At 44.1% G+C, this 17,468-nt stretch overlaps 1 protein-coding gene across 1 annotated transcript in view; it reads left to right on the top strand.

The window, feature by feature from the left end:
- ppp2r5a (protein phosphatase 2, regulatory subunit B', alpha isoform) overlaps window positions 1–17,468 on the top strand; it is a 108,436-nt gene that overhangs the window by 49,596 nt on the left and 41,372 nt on the right. Inside the window, exon 2 of the mRNA XM_084315168.1 lies at window positions 6,668–6,864. Coding sequence (XP_084171294.1) covers window positions 6,668–6,864 — 197 coding nt within the window. The remainder of the gene's footprint in view (window positions 1–6,667; window positions 6,865–17,468) is intronic.

Genomic DNA, 17,468 nt, shown 5'->3' with positions numbered 1-17,468 from the left:
GAGTAAAGATGGGAAAAGAGTGTGGCGCTCAATGAGTTAAGGTGTCGTTCTCTCCCTCTGGAAGGAGGCGGAATGTTTTTATTTCCACTGAAAGGAAATCCACGTAGCGCACCGTGTCAGCCTTGCTGGTAGGCCTCTATCTAATCTCTCAAACGTCTCATTCCTTTTGTTATCACCCCACACTCCATCTAGATTGTCCCGCTGGCGGAAATATGTTCGTCTTTGTAAAGCAACTCTCTAAGAATGTGTACAAGAAAGCATCTCTGTGTCAGAGTCCGTCTCAAAGGCTCGGTCAACTCTACTCCCAGATGAATAGACTCCCAATGAATAGAGAGTCCAGGTCTCCTTCAGGAAGCTCACAGACAATACTCAATGTAGCCTACTATCAAAGCCTTTTTTGATCATAGCTTGTGTAGTAACTATGTAGGTTTAAACACTAGACATTCGGTGGCTGACTGCAGGTATATCCCCGAATGACTCCAAAGCCTCAACCCACCGTTTGACCTCGCCCCTACTCCGAGCTATTGAGGAGTAGTTAATGTGTTTAGTTGTATGAGAATAGCGCCACCATGAAGTCGGATGTCTCGGAACTTCACAGGCCTCCTTGCTAGTATAAGGCAAACGCATTTGTCAAGTTTGGTGGGAATCGCATAGTGCATTTGTAAGCATTGGCCACGTGGTGGAATCAGGATGAACGGAAGCAGTTGTAGACACCCAGATTGCAGAATGGGTACAATACAGTACGGCTCAATACACACAATTGTTAAGGGGATGCAGACCAGAGAAAGACTTTTGTCTTGTTTACATCAGGGTCCCCCATTTTCAATTCATAATGAATTGTAAGTAAGGGTGCAACTTGCTCCGTGCAATCCATTCTTTGTGGATTTAGCCCCGGCCCAGTGTTTCCTTTTTATTTTTCACTGTTACAATAAACACGAGGCAACTTACAATTTCAAACATACAAATGATCACACCAAAAGAACTAGGCCCTTCGCTATTGGGCCTGATGGTGGCGCTAGAGGAAAGGTCATGGTTTCACCAGAATCTATAGCGTTCTTCCTCTAGGGGCCATGAATGCGCACCGCAAATTTGAGAAGATTTGAATGAAAGCTATTTGAGTTAGGGTCTACGTCCTCGTCCACGGACACTGTCGTTCCGGGGACATAACTAGGCCACAGTGTTGCAGTGCTAACATGCAAAACCTTGTTGTCTTTATTAGCCTAGTCTTAAAGTACTGACGCAATGACAATATTTCAAAACAATATGGTTCGAGGAGCAATTGCTATTCATGTTTACACGAATAGTCAACATATTGGATTTGCTTGGCACTCCCCTGTTTCTGCCCCTAGCAATTGCTGTCTGCTCACTGGCCGACCACCACGGGTCTTGTAAACCGTATCCTACATAACACTAAGTCACACACTTTTAAGCATTAGGTTTTAAGTGCTGCGTTAGTGCATTTTGGAGTAAGACTGATGCAGCCTGTTACATAACTCTTTCCAATAAAATGGACAAGAAAAATGGCCCCTAGATGCTTTTACGTTTTGTAATCCCGTACAGTAGTTACTCGCTACTCGCTTTACACAAAGTATGTGTCACTGTGAGAAAAAAAGTTAATGGTATTCAAACATGTACTAGCCTCTGTTGCTATGGCAAAGAGAGAGGAGTGTGCACGAGAGAGAGAGAGAGAGAGAGGGGGAACAAACGCGCCTGGATGTTCACATTTCACTGTTTTCCGGAGGAGTGCCGTACTCCAAAACACTTAGTCTCAGACGCTACTCCATGAACGTCCTCATTGTCCAGGTAACGCACACACACCCATCCTGTGCAGGTTTGACATCAGACACCGTGCACACGTCACACCACTGCACCCTATAAAGATTGGAATCCGGCACCCCCTGCCCTCAGCGGAGAAGCCCAGCCCCAGACGAGGCTGCAGCAGCATGCTGATTTCTGTGCTTACAAAGCAGGAATGTGAACTCTCTCTCTCTGTGTGTGTGTGTGTGTGTGTGTGTGTGTGTGTGTACAGCACGCCATAAGGATTCCTGCTCCACTGGGTGGGAGGAGGAGGAGCGGGAGCAGGAGGCGAGGTGGCTGGGGGCAGCCACTACTGTTATGTAACTAACGCTAACCCACACATTCAGGTCTGATGCATCATGGTCTTTCGGCTCGTCTTTTGCCTGCCTGTTCCAGTTCGCCCTCAGCTGATGCTCTATAATTTACAATCCTGCTCTAAGGGCAATTTAGATCATTTGAAAAGTGACATTATGGGATGCTGGACGCTGAACAAACGGGCTCGGTCCAGTTACAGTGAATGTAGTCGGGCCATTGATTCATCTGACCGCCACGGCCGGCGGGTCGGAGCCGTTTCTGGTGTTCTGTTGCGTCAGAAACCGCGTCGTTCCCTCGACACCGCTGGCACATTTTCATTAGGTGTGAAACTCGGCAGGGAATTCTTTGGCCCGTCTGTGCATTCCCCCCATGCCATGCTGCGCTCATGTGGTTGCATAATGCAGAAATGTGTCACCTCTCAATGAGAAGCTGTGCACCACGCCTAGCCCCCCCCCCCCCTGCCCCCACTCCCTTTACATCGCCAGCACTCTGCCTGTGGCATTGGAATGTTTGTTTGTGTCTCTGTGTGTGTGTGTTTTGTGTGTTTGATTAGGATACGGTATAAATTAATACAATATGAGACTCCATTACTCATTGACCAAATGGTTATTGAACTGTGTGTTGTGAATGGCTCCACAAGGGGCTGAGTCGTGTCATGTGTTGTGAATGGCTCCACAAGGGGCTGAGTCGTGTCATGTGTTGTGAATGGCTCCACAAGGGGCTGAGTCGTGTCATGTGTTGTTAATGGCTCCACAAGGGGCTGAGTCTTGTGTTGTGAATGGCTCCTCAAGGGGCTGAGTCGTGTCATGTGTTGTGAATGGCTCCACAAGGGGTTGAGTCGTGTCATGTGTTGTGAATGGCTCCTCAAGGGGCTGAGTCGTGTCATGTGTTGTGAATGGCTCCACAAGGGGCTGAGTCTTGTCTTGTGAATGGCTCCACAAGGGGCTGAGTCGTGTCATGTGTTGTGAATGGCTCCTCAAGGGGCTGAGTCGTGTCTTGTGTTATGTGTTGTGAATGGCTCCACAAGGGGCTGAGTCGTGTCATGTGTTGTGAATGGCTCCACAAGGGGCTGAGTCGTGTCTTGTGTTGTGAATGGCTCCACAAGGGGCTGAGTCGTGTCTTGTGTTATGTGTTGTGAATGGCTCCACAAGGGGCTGAGTCGTGTCTTGTGTTATGTGTTGTGAATGGCTCCACAAGGGGCTGAGTCGTGTCTTGTGTTGTGAATGGCTCCACAAGGGGCTGAGTCGTGTCTTGTGTTATGTGTTGTGAATGGCTCCACAAGGGGCTGAGTCGTGTCATGTGTTCAGAGCAGGGCTATACTACACTACAGGGTTTTCCTTCCAAAGAGAAGAATGTAGGAGCACAAATCCAAATTTAGAGCACTGTGGGGTTCTTCCTGGTCCAGGAAAAGGTTAAGCTGGTAACAAAATGGCGGTGTAATGGCACATATATGCAACTAAGGCCTACCGCTGTCACTGACCTTATGGGCGATTGGGCGTGGTTAATCCAGTGGATGTATATTACATAATATGGTGTGTATCTTCTTCTAAGATACAGTGTACGTTGCCTAGTAGCTTACTGACTGTCATACTGTGTCAAACTGGGTATATCAGCAGGTCAAATTCTAGAGTGGCCTTTTAATATATGAGGCAGACTCCCAACTAGCCTATATAGTCTACATATGGTTAGCTCTGATTGCCAGTCAGTATTTCTTAATTATATAATTTAGGCTATATTAAATAAACACTAGGCTTTAAAAAAAAAAAAAAAAAAAAAAAAAAAATGGCCAAAGAAAGTTGAATTATCCGCCATCACAAACTCTGTGCTGGCTTGTTGCTCGCTGGATCCAGCCGCAAAACAGAATAGACTACACTGATCATTTCAAAAGAGTAAAACGTCTATTATTTCCTTCAAAATGTACCTGAGTTAGACCACAGGCTATGGTGCTGGTCTGGAAGCGTGCACATTCTTGAAAAGATCAGCAACAGATTTCTTCGAAAAGTAGCTGCAGTGCATTCCTGCTCACCTCTGAGTTGAGGGATGAGGCCAGCTGAGGTACACTGGCCTTGCTTGCAGTGGGCTCGCATCCAGCTGCTACGCACACACACACACACACCTACACACACACTCACACATACTGTCTTGTTCATGACTGAGCCTTTGTTTTTTTTCTCATGTACCAGTCGGTTGCATGTAAATACAGTAACACATGATATTTAATATTTGACTTTGCTTCTGGAATGGGATGGCTCAGTTCAAGAGCTCAGTGCTCTTACATGGAGACATTACATTAGAGTTGTGTTTATACTGTGGCTCAGCCGGTCTCTAGCAGGAGGCTCTGAATGAGTTCTGATAGGCTCTGAAAGAGGTGCCGTCATCACCGCTCGTTACTGTGTTGAATATAGATCTCACGGCTACTCTGGCAACGACACGTACACAACCACACTTCTGTCACGTCCACGAGAGAATCTGACTTCTGAGGCCCAATCAAAAAGTTAACAAAAGGCCTGACTGTGTGTATGATCGCAAAACCTTTGACCTTTTGACATGTGACTGTTTAGCTGTAGCTTTGTAAATTGTTTATGGAAACATTGGAGTAAAACAGAGGTTTTACTTTGAGTAAGGGGTAAGAACATTCCAGTATCTTCCATCTACAAGTCAAACTGCTCAAGAAAATACTTGAATATACCTGAAAATGGAGCTGGTGTTGTGATGGTGGGTCTGTCTGGTGACGGGGAAACTACATCATCCACCGGCGACGAAAAGTGTGGGGGGGGGGGGGTTTACGCTGCTGATTTTCTAAATGTTTATGTTGTACTTTTCCTTAGCATTATTATTATATATTTTATGAGTTATTAAAGCATAAGGTCGGTGTAATTTTCAACTTTTTCTAGAAATGGTTGGCTTTGGTATTTTCATAGGCTATTTTATTATTATATATATTTTTTGTATTAATAGTTTGTAACAAGATAAATACAGTACAATACAGACAAAACGCACAAACATAGTACAATACAGACTAAACAAAACACTAACAAATTGGGGGGTGGGGGGGGGGGTTGCAGTGTATTTTTCTACTTGTAAGTAGAAGAAATGCATTGTTGGCTTTGGTATTTCCGTAGGCTATTTTGACGATAAGAAACTATTAAATTACATTAGCCTTAATCTCTAAAAATCTGTTTGGTAGAATTATTATTTATTAATAAATTATCTAAAGGTCACTGAATTAAAGGAATAGAATATGATTATTCTAAAGGTCTTGTCAAATGGAAATTACCTCAACTGCAACCTAAATTATAACTTCCTCTTTTTAAAGGGAAATTCTGAAAATCCTGGATGGAGCAATCAATCGATAAATAAATAGTTGTTAATATGAACGATTTCCTCCAAACACTGGATGCCAGAGAACCGAGAATCTCTTGATGATCTCATCAACAGACAACTCCGCCCTCTTTTCTTGATCCTTCATTCACAACTGTTGCTGGTCCGCGGGTAGAGGGCGGGTTTTGAGATGGGTCAATTTCATTGTTTTTCGAGGCCCTGGACACCGATCAAGCCTAGGTCAAGTAATTTTTGGGACATTAATATTTCACTGTGAACTCGGTAGAAACAATTAAAGTCTACCGGACTTTTTCATTTATGTATTATTGGAGGAAAGTATTTAAAATATTTATTCAAACACCAAAATTTACCAGCCCTGTCATTGACCTTGTTATACCCCTTAGAGTCAACATGGTGGTGTGCATGTTGTCTACATTTGCGTAACCTCAGTCTGAACCCGCGGGGTGTTGGGTGTCCTGAGTGATTGTAAATCAGACCTGCAATGTTAGTTAGTACACACACACACACACACGCACGTGTGTTCCTGGTATCGCGCTGCCTGCCGGTGGCTGCAGACTGGAACACCACTGTCCGTACATTGCCACTGCGTTTCTGGACGGCTGCCACATGCTGTTAATAGCCCAGATGGGGTCAAGTTTGACAGCTCTAATAACCCTCCACTACTCACTGTCTAATCCATAAAAGGCTTTACGATCAAAGCTTGGAATGACTGGACTGTCTCTGTGTGTGTGTGTGTGTGTGCAGCCAAACATATCTATATTGAGTTTTTTAGGCTGTTTATTTAGTACTTCATCTTTGAATTTTTTTTACAACACTGCCAATGCCATTTGTTTTTGTAGTGCAAATATATCTTTATTCCTGTTCGTAAAAGGACCAGTATTGCCTGGGGATATCTGGCACGGAGTAACATGACTGATACAAATTCATAAATGTGCCAGTGGAGAGCATATCCACATCTCATCGATTCTCAGGTCGGCGGATGAAGGAAACCGGAGTGATTTTTTTTTTTTACAATTAAATCACGTCCGTTTCCTTGTGTTGTAAACCTCTAGCGAATAGCAGGCTAATTAAACCACTCAACAATTGAGCTGTAAGCCATCTACACACACACACCCTCTCCAGGATCCCAGGGAGTCCCCGGATGGTCCGGGACCCTGCTTTGGGAACTACAGGCCTAATTATCTCTCTCTCTCTCTCTACTCCCTACTCACAGATGCCCCTTCCACAGAGCAGCAGGAACTGTTCACCCAGAAGCTGGAGCAGTGTTGCATGCTGTTTGACTTCATAGACTCGGTCACCGACCTGAAGAGCAAGGAGATCAAGAGGGCCACGCTCAACGAGCTGGTGGACTATGTCTCCACCAACAGGGGGGTGCTGGTGGAGTCCGCCTACCCGGAGATCACTAACATGGTGAGAACAACAACTTTTAATTATTCTAACGACGCCTTCGTTAGCTATTCGGGGCTAACGGAGGAGGATAATGAACTCCCGCCACACGGGGTTAGGATGCTTTCCTTTTTCTCCGGGGAGCAGAATGCGCGGCCTGTGTGCCTACCCGAACGGGTAGAGCCATGCGCTGAGACGTCTTGTTTGGTCTGCTCCTCTTGAAGACAAATGTTTTTTTAAACACATTTTGTGTGTTTTGTTGTCCTTGTGAGTGACCGTGTAACTCCACTGTATTTTCAGAGGACAGTGTCCAGTTGATGAGGTTTTGTCCGTTTACTAACTTGTATGAGGAAAACAGTCAACCATAGTCACACGGCGGCATCCGATGTCATGCAGGGGTAGGGAGGTTGGGATTACTTTCCACCCTAGGGTGGAAAGGAATCCCAACCTGAGCATGACAAAATGGACACGTGGACACAAAATGGACGTGCGGATATGGTCAATACGATGCACGGCATGGGGGGGGGGGGGGGGGGGTGGTGGAGGAGAGAGAGGAGAGAGAGCTAAGAGTTAATTGAAAACACGACCTTCAACATGATCTGAGGTTTGAACAACAAAGCCCTCACGCAGATATATTCCATTTGATGAAATAAAGAATAATGGGATATTTGATTGTATAAAAGACCGGATTTTACTTTCAAATATGTGAGATGAAAAGACTATTTGAAGAGCTCCCATTACCTACAGCTCTAGCTATGCACTCCTTCCTACAGTAAGGAGGCAGTGTGAGTGCATGTTAACCCTTTCACTACCACACTACCACATGGTTAACCCTTTCACTGCCTCATGACAACGGGGTTAACCCTTTCACTACCACACTACAGACGGTTAACCCTTTCACTACCACACTACAGACGGTTAACCGTCTGTAGTGTGGTAGTGAAAGGTAAACCTTCTGTAGTGTGTTAGTGAAAGGGTTAAGCATGTGGACGGTTATGTTCCCAATAGAACCAACGTTGTCCTGTAAATCTGTGAATTAAACGAGTGTACAAAGCGTAGACTAGTGAATGGACAGTGCACAAATGGTAAATGGACTGCATTTATAAAGCGCTTTTATCCAAAGTGCTTCACAGCTTGTGCCCCTTATTCACCCATTCACTCATACATTCACACACCGACGGCGGAGGTAGCCAGGCAAGCTGCCCACCTGCTTAGATTACCAGACGATTACTAAGCCACTGTCACCCCCCCCCCCCCCCCCACACACACAAATCGACACTGTGATTTTCGATAAAAGTAAAACATTTGTATTCTTTAAGACTTTTTTTTATAAAAATTTTTTAGCATATCTTTCACAGAGAGGCTCCTCCTTCTAGCCAATCGGAGAAGCTCCAAAGGGAGAGAGGCTCCTCATTCTAGCCAATCGGAGAAGCTCCAAAGGGAATTCCATCAGAATAAGCCCTTTTAAGTAGACTAGACGCCTAACGCCAAGAAGTCAAACACGGGAAAAAGGGGAACATTAAATGTCTATTCACAGCTGCCGAGTGTGATGAAAGCGAAGGCCTAATGCACCAATTCTGAGCACTGAATGGTCCAAGTGTGTATGTGTGTTTGTGTGTGTGACAGTGAATGAGCGTGTGAGCGTGTGCATTCCTTTAAAAAAAAGCATTATGGTATTTCCATCATTATTTTGTCATGACAGCCTGGCAGAACATCATGACACATGTCACAATCTTATGCAGAGTTGTCTCTCTACACTTGTACATCACAGCCCGCTAAACGGCTCTGCCCAAGAGGGACAAAATATGTGCCAAACCCGGGCCATCCGCCAACAAATTAGAAAATGCGTCAATACATTTTAATCAAGCGTATATATGGAGTATCGCAATAAATAACAAAATATTAAGCTTGTCTGAACATTTAGGAGTTATGCAATGATGTAGTTATCAGACATTTAGAAGACTTATCTTTTCTGCATTAGGAAACCATACCATTTTATGGCTGTTCACGCTGAATAAACAAGGCTGCGCAGACACTGAAATTAAACTATTCAACTTTTTTCAACAAATGTTCACTTCTTATTTATAAAAGACCAAAAAAATGGGGGAAACAATAATATGTATCAATACGTTTTGAGAAAATGATGTAGTCAGTTTACTCCCTCGTTGGACAGAGATGTTTGACAGTGGAACGCAAGTTGAACGTCATCCTGATACAATAATGAAATAATCAAGTGATGGATTATTCTCCTCTTCCAGCTTGACTCGTTAGAATGTAGCCATCGTTCACTATGGCATGATGTAGATTCAGATCGAGCTGCCTGTTGAATAGTTTGAATCTCTGTGCAGGACAGGTCGTTGAGAAGTTGGATGTGGTTTCATTGTGTGTGCAAAACCCTGTGGAACTGTACAGGCGCTCCGGCGCTATCGTTGTAACGCAGCACAGTGAGTGAGCAAAGGCTTTTTATTACACTAGATATAAGCCAAATGAGGCAATTAAATCGTTTTATTGCAATTATTTTATTATAAGGTTCATTATAAGGTTTCATGACCGTAGCAGCCCTAGGCACTTTACAAAAAAAAAGTAAGTGTAAGTGCTTACCGTTTTCGCCTAAAGGTACATGCCTAAGTAAATGGAAGATTGCTCCACTTCTGCAAGGTCAATTTGCATTTTCTTGGTATCTAGGAACATCTAGGGACCTGGGGGTATGTATTTCCAGTGTCAGAAATATTGTGTCTGTTACTAGGCTGAGTAAATTGTAATGAAGAAAAGGAGAATATAAATTATGATTTATGATTTTTGCATCTTTGATCAACGATTTATACGGGTAGGAGAAAATGCTCACTGAGCTCATTCACCACCTTATTGAGATCATATGTACAAAAAATCTAAGCAAATGAATAAAGGGAAGATGATTAAACAGAAGGATTTGTAGATACAGTAATTAATGATAATCAATTTTAATTATAAATTCATATTTGACCTTGAACTTGACCTTGACCTTATTATGGCCAAATCATACATCTATGGATAGGGAAAATGCTCCTCTTTCCAATGGCAGGGTTGAATCTGGATTTAGTCATTTCCTTGCGGTTTTTACGATAATTAGCATTTTCCAATAAATTCGAATTTCCGATAAATCGTATAAAACATCAGTAAAATGGAAATATACACTTTGACTACTGTTTTTGATAGGGTTATGGTCTTTACTCTTTGCTACAAAAAAAATATTTAAAAACATTAACCTCTTAACATCCAAGGGCCCACATGTGGAAGATTATTTGCAGACCTCTAGTGGCTCGGGTGTGCATTTATTTTAATACAATACATAGATAGAATTAAAGCCCTATTTGTTGCCTGTCGATTGCCCTTTCAGGTGACAAAATCCATTCAGCGGTTCTCGAGTTACATGCCGATATGTGAGGCGTGCCCCAAAGTACGCAAAAGTACACATTACCACCTCCGACTCCCGGGGCTCTAGTTCCGTCAATCATTTGGCGATCACGAATATCTTTGCACAGGGTTGTAGCCAATGAGTGTGGCTTTCCAATGATACCCCATGATATGATAATTGGGGATCTAATACGTTCTCTATTGATCGATTTATGATAAAGAAAAGCAGGGGGTCCTATAGGGGGACCTTAAGGCTTAACAGGTGCATTATACATATACCTGTAAGTTGATATACATTAATTTCTGATTATTTATTGTTTTACCAATGTTACTCTGTGTTCGGGCATACACAGTGCAAATGGACTGCATTTTAGATAGAGCTTTTTATCCAACGCACTTTATAACTTATGCCTCACATTCACCCATTTACTCACACATTCACACACCGATGTTGGAAGCGACCATGCAAGGTGCCAACCTGCTCATCAGGAGCAGTTAGGGGTTAAGTGTCTGACTCTTGCTCAAGGACACTTGGACACACTACCCGGGAGGAGCCAGAATCTAACCAGGAACCTTCAGATTACCAGACGAGCGCTCTTCCTCCTGAGCCACTGTCGCCAGAGTACATAGTACATTACCGCCACCAATATACCACTTAGTCAGACAACATTATAAACTGAAAGTGTTTGCTCCATCACTGCACACAGCAGAGTCGCAGCACAGAGTAGCGGATAGAAAATCGACAGAAGGTATTACTGTCGTTGGTTTATTTTTTAATTAGAACCTGACGTCAACTCTGTCTGTCCAACAAATGGTTACGCTGCATTGAAAATGAATAAAAAAAACAGACGTAGACCAACAGACACAGCGGATCAATGTAGCATATGTAGCATAACATTAACACTTTGTATGCCACTCACGGCTTTTCTCGGGTTTACGCCCCGACCGTTCAATGCAAGTATTCTCGTTTTTTTTCTTTTCTCTCCGCGATCTGAAATCATATTGCATCACGCGAGCCTACCGTTGGAGATCCAGGGACCGCTGGCGCTCAGATGTGAAAAAAGCGCCCCCTATCAGACTCGTTTTCACGGATATATAAGCGTTTATGTGATATGTGATATGGCTGTTTTGACTGTAAAAGCCATGAGGAAATAAGAGCAGCGATTATCAGCGCATGGCACGAGCGTGCGTGCGCACACATACTATCGATCATCTAGCGTTTATTTGAAAACAATTCATAAATAGGCCGACAAATGACAACGTTCTGGAATATTCCAGTAAAAGGCGATTATCATAGGCATGGGTTGTTTTTCCCCCGAAAACGGGTGATTTTCAAAATGCTATCAAACGGAAATTAAGCGATAAAAATACAATCTGCCTTGACAATGTTGACTGGAAAATGATTCTTTGATAAGCGACGGGCAGATTAGACACATAGCCATAATTTAAAACATCGATTAGGCGATATTAACGTTAACATTGGCCGTGGATGGTGGCATTCAACAGGGTAAAAAGGAAAACACGGCCAGCACTGAAAGTGTTAAAGATCAAAGTAAGCGCTCTACAGATATTGAGCGCCATCTTGTAAAATGGTGAAAACACGGTGTGGTCATGAGTCTATGAACCGCTGGGGGAAATGTCCCCGGCGTGGCGTCCCCCGACGACATGTGTTCCGTCTCTGAGCTGCCTGTCTGACGAGATCACTTCTGCATTATGCACCTTGGATGTTCTCCGAGCTCCACGGGAGCTTCCCCCACAAAACATTATCAAAAGGGGTAAATATGTCAGGTACACATCGGTACTACCGAGTATCGATTCACGTGAGATACCGTTAAAAAAAAATATATATATATTTTACACTTCTTTTTTTTTTTCTTCATGTCAACGTTCACACGCACAATATACGCTTACCTAGGATTTTACTTGATTCAACAACAAAGCAGTCGGGGCAATGGCAAGCCGAAAACGGTCGAAAGTGTGGTTATTTGAAGTTTGGATTTTTTTTTTCATAACTGAGGTAGGTAGATTACATTTAGATTAGATTACATATAGACTAAAGTACCGAAAAAAGGTACCGTTGGGTACCGGTATCGATTCACATGTACCGGTACCGTATCGGTTCAAATGTGAACGGTACCCATCCCCAGTATTGAACAGTAGTGGGTGGCAGGATTCAATCAGACATTCGTAATAGTGATGATGGTATACATGGTCCAAACCGTAATAACCACACTGCACCAGAGTCCATGCAGTGTTTATTATTAAGAGTCAGATAGTCCTAACAGTTCTCATGTTCACCAGCCGTTAGTTCTCCAGCTATTGGCAGCAGTCCGTGCCCACGGGTTATGAATGACGTAAAACACTGCGGTAAAGCAGTTATGCAGCTTTTTCTCGACAACGACGATAGAAACAATAGAGGAAAACCTCTATCTCCATCTCGCCCACAGTCCCGCAATATATATATCGCGGGGCAGGTTGATGAGACATATTTGATAAACAGATGTTTTTGTTAGTGATGGAAGTACGTGACTCACTACTGCTGTGGTGGTGAGATACATCTTCATTGCCAAGTCGCCTCATCAGCATATTATGAATCACAGGGATTTGTGCCACCGCTGCTCAGTGAGGCCAGGATGGCTGGATGTTTCCAGCCTGCTATTGAACCCGCACACGCGCGCGCACACACACACACACACACACACACACACACACACACACGCACACGCACACGCACACGCACGTAAACACACACACTACTCACACACATACACACACACACACACATAAAACACATAAACACGCACACACACATAAACACAAACACGCACACACACATAAACACATGCACACACACGAGCACACACTAATACACATGCACGTTAGAGCATGCACACACACACACACGCGCGCACACACACACACACACACCCGCACACACACACATAAACACCCACACACACACACACACACATAAACACGCACACACACATAAACACGCACACACACACACATAAACACACACACACACATAAACACGCGCACACACACACACATACAAACACACGTAAACACACACACTACACACACACATACACACACACACACATAAAACACATAAACACGCAAACACACATAAACACATGCACACACACGAGCACACACTAACACACATGCACGTTAGAGCACGCACACACACACACACACACACCATCCATTCAAAGCGGTCACCCTGGAAAACAAAAACACAAAGCGGTCTCCTTTGGTTGCTTAGTCGTACCCCAAGTTGGCAGAGCGAGTGCAATCGAGTCGACGTGTTGGCCGACGAGCTGGGACATGTGCATCACAGAACAAATGGGTTTGGCCAAACTGAGTGTTTCGTAACTTAAGTGCACTGCCTCCTTTCCCCGGGTAACGTTAATGTGACGGTATGGTAATGAGAAGGATCCTCTCCGGTGGGACGTACAGATGCAGCTCTTAGGACTCTGAGCTCTGCTCTGCACTGCTACTGCGGTAATCATGCACCTTTAACCTGGCAGTGCCGTTAACGAGACGTTAACGATACTGCGCTCTTGCAGTAGAGGTTTGATTTTTAAGAGCTGTATCTGGGTAGCTGTGTGTTCTTACTGCAGCCCGGCAGTGACTCAGTGTTTATAACATAATGTGAGTACGACTGTTCTGTTGCCGTGATTCACTCCACTGCTGATTACCATTAGAGAGACGGGGGGAGGGGGTGGGGGGATGATCATCAGCACATTCTTTATTTTATTTATTTAAAAAAAAAATGTACCTTCTCTTTTTCCCCCTTTTCTTTTTCCGTTTTTCTCCCATCCCAATGTTAGTCGTTATGCCAATTCCCAATCCCCTACCTGGTCGTTGCCCCCTACCGTCGGTCTGGGAGGGCGGAGACTATCACATGCTTCCTCCGACACATGTGTAGCCTATCCCCACTTATTTTCACCTGGCAGCGCAGACTCTCACTGGGGGAGTGTAATGTGTGGAGGACACTACCTCCCCCAGGATCCGACCTCGCTGTGCAGGCGCCCCGACCGATCTGTAGGAGTCACTGTTTTATAACGACCAGGACCCACCCTCGCCGGGTTTTCCCACCCTCTAACACTGCCAATTGTGTTAGTATGGACGGTCGGCCAACACGGAAGCACCACAGCTGGATTCGATCCCACTCCATCAGCACATTCTTAGCTGAGCCGAGGGTACGTCATATTACCCGTGCAGGATTTTTTTGTTCGTCACCGGTACCTCCGGCTTGGTTAGTTGCTACGAACACAGAAAAGAAAAGGAAAAAAGAAAAAACGTTCAGTTTCCAATTGTATTCTCAATGTGGTTTCTTAAATAATGTTTTTTACATGTGTGGTATTATGCATACAAATTAAACAGCAATATTGTCCTCAGCAAAAATATTTCATGTGTCAAAAAGCTAGTGTTTGTTTTAGGAGTCCTCTCTCAGCATGGTCCATGCTGTGTGTCATACTGGATACCAGCTCCTGCCAGTTGGCCACAAAACGAATGGAGTAATAGGGCCATTCTGAGCAGAAATCACTCGAACATACTCCACAGTGCACCAAAACAAACGCAAAACAGTATCCTAATTTGAGTGTTTGTCTTCGTTTTGAAGTCAAATCTATTGTTGATTCCCTTACTTTGTGCTGGACCTATTCTGTCATCATTTACTCTGTGCTGGACCTTTTCTCCTTCATCCTTTTACTTTGTGTTGTAACTATTCTCTGTCATCCTTTACTTCGTGCTGGAACTATTCTCTGTCATCCTTTACTTCGTGCTGGAACTATTCTCTGTCATCCTTTACTTCGTGCTGGACCGGCACCATGCGGCATGGTGGTGTAGTGGTTAACACTGTCACCTCACAGCAAGAAGGTCCAGGGTTCGATTCCCGCTTGGGGACCAGGTTTCCATGATGCCAGGTACTCAGGTGGGGTATCTCCCAGGCCTTTCTGTGTGGAGTTTGCATGTTCTCCCCGTGCTCGCAAGGGTTTCCCCCCCGAAAAGATAAACCCAATGGAAAAACATGCACAACAGATCGCTAACGCTGTGGTGTCCTTGACGAAGACGGACAGGAGCACTTGGATTGGTCCCCGGGGCGCGGCTCACGTTGACGCCCTATCTGCTCCCGGCTGCCCATGGGGGGGAAGGACAACGGGATGGGAAAAGTGCATCGAGACATTTCATCTGCGACTCAGTGCGTGTGTGTGTGTGTTCCTGTGGGTCGCCCATCTCGCGTGTGTGTGTTTAAACTGCATGACAAATAAAGACTTCTAGTCTGACCTACACTGTATTCTCGGTCATCCTTTTGTGCTGGAACTATTTGGTCATCCTTTTATTTGTGCTGGACCTATTCTTCTTCATCCTTTACTTTGTGTTGGACCTATTATCTGTCATCCGTTACTTTGTGCTGGACCTATTATCTGTCATCCTTTACTTTGTGCTAGAGCTATTCTCTGACACCCTTTACTTTGTGCCGGAACTATTCTCTGACATCCTTTACTTTGAGCTAGAAGTTAGAACTATTCTCTGACATCCTTTACTTTGTGCTGGACCTATTCTCTGACATCCTTTACTTTGTGCCGGAACTATTCTCTGTCATCCTTTACTTTGTGCTAGAACTATTCTCGGTCATCCTTTACTTTGTGCTAGAACTATTCCCTCTCATCCTTTACTTTATGTTGGAACTATTCTCTGTCATCCTTTACTTCTAGTCTGACCTACACTGTATTCTATGTCATCCTTTTGTGCTGGAACTATTCTGTCATCCTTTTCTTTGTGATGGACCTATTCTCCTTCATCCTTTACTTTGTGTTGGACCTATTATCTGTCATCCTTTACTTTGTGCTGGACCTATTATCTGTCATCCTTTACTTTGTGCTGGACCTATTATCTGTCATCCTTTACTTTGTGCTGGACCTATTCTGTCATCCTTTTCTTTGTGATGGACCTATTCTCTATCATCCTTTTACTTTGTGCCGGAACTATTCTCTGACATCCTTTACTTTGTGCCGGACCTATTCTCTGACATCCTTTACTTTGTGTTGGACCTATTCTGTCATCCTTTACTTTGTGCTGGACCTATTCTCTGACATCCTTTACTTTGTGCTGGAACTATTCTCTGACATCCTTTACTTTGTGTTGGACCTATTCTTTGTCATCCTTTACTTTGTGCTGGAACTATTCTTTGTCATCCTTTACTTTGTGCCGGAACTATTCTCTGACATCCTTTACTTTGTGCTGGAACTATTCTCTGTCATCCTTTACTTTGTGCTGGAACTATTCTCTGTCAAAGTATGTCACAAGGAAGTACTAGTAGCCACTGCGGCACAAAGTAAAGGATTAAATGATGGGATACTGTTGTTTCTTGTTGAGGTTTGTATTGTGTTTGTAAACAATGATGACGTTTGTAGGCGAAGCTGTGCTTCTGAAAGTGTGTTGCGTGTGTACCCTGAGGGGAGAGACTCCAGGGCATTGCTCCAGGAACAGCCTGAATGAAAGCATGCGACGTCCAACGACCGGTCTGTGGCGAGCGATGTCCCTGGAGCCTCTCCCCCAAAGTTGCATAAGTACGGTTTGGTTCCAGAAGCAGAGGTTTGCCTATAAGATGTTGTTGGCGAGAAAAGTGTCTGTAAGTAAGTAGACAGATTCAGATTGGCCCGATTTTAGGTCCAAGCAATCCTCAAGCACCGATCAGGGCAACAGCAACAGACCCCAAATTAGGTTGGTGCCAGACCCTGAATTAGGCTGGGACCTATTCGCTTTGAATTGGGTGTTTGTGGATATCTGCAAAACCAGAGTGGAAGAGGCAGTTCCTCCAGTCCAGTATCCACTAACCTCGCTTTAGTCACACTGAAAGTTACCGTTAACTCATTGACTGCCATGCTGTTTTCCCATCTTTACTCCCTGGCGCCAGCGTTATTGACTATTTTCACGATGTTTGTGGACCATCTTTATTCTATATTATGGAGACAATAGTATGGCTCATTTGACAGGCACTATTTATAGTCCAACATTGACAAACCAGTTCATTTCTACATGCTTTCGTTTGTGCGCTATTCCACGCTAAACATCGCCCCATTTCAAAATAATCCAGTCTCGTTTTCTAGATAGTGAGATATGACGTGTTATATGCATATGCGCAAATCGTTCGGGTTGCTCGCCTGAAACCTATATTATTTCCAAATCAAAGGTATATACCATATATAGATGTTTATTCA

This window comes from Notolepis coatsorum (genome assembly GCF_963971535.1).
Source record: "Notolepis coatsorum genome assembly, chromosome: 5".
In the NCBI taxonomy this organism is placed as follows: Eukaryota; Metazoa; Chordata; class Actinopteri; order Aulopiformes; family Paralepididae; genus Notolepis; species Notolepis coatsorum.
This window is presented reverse-complemented; position numbering and strand designations above follow the sequence as displayed.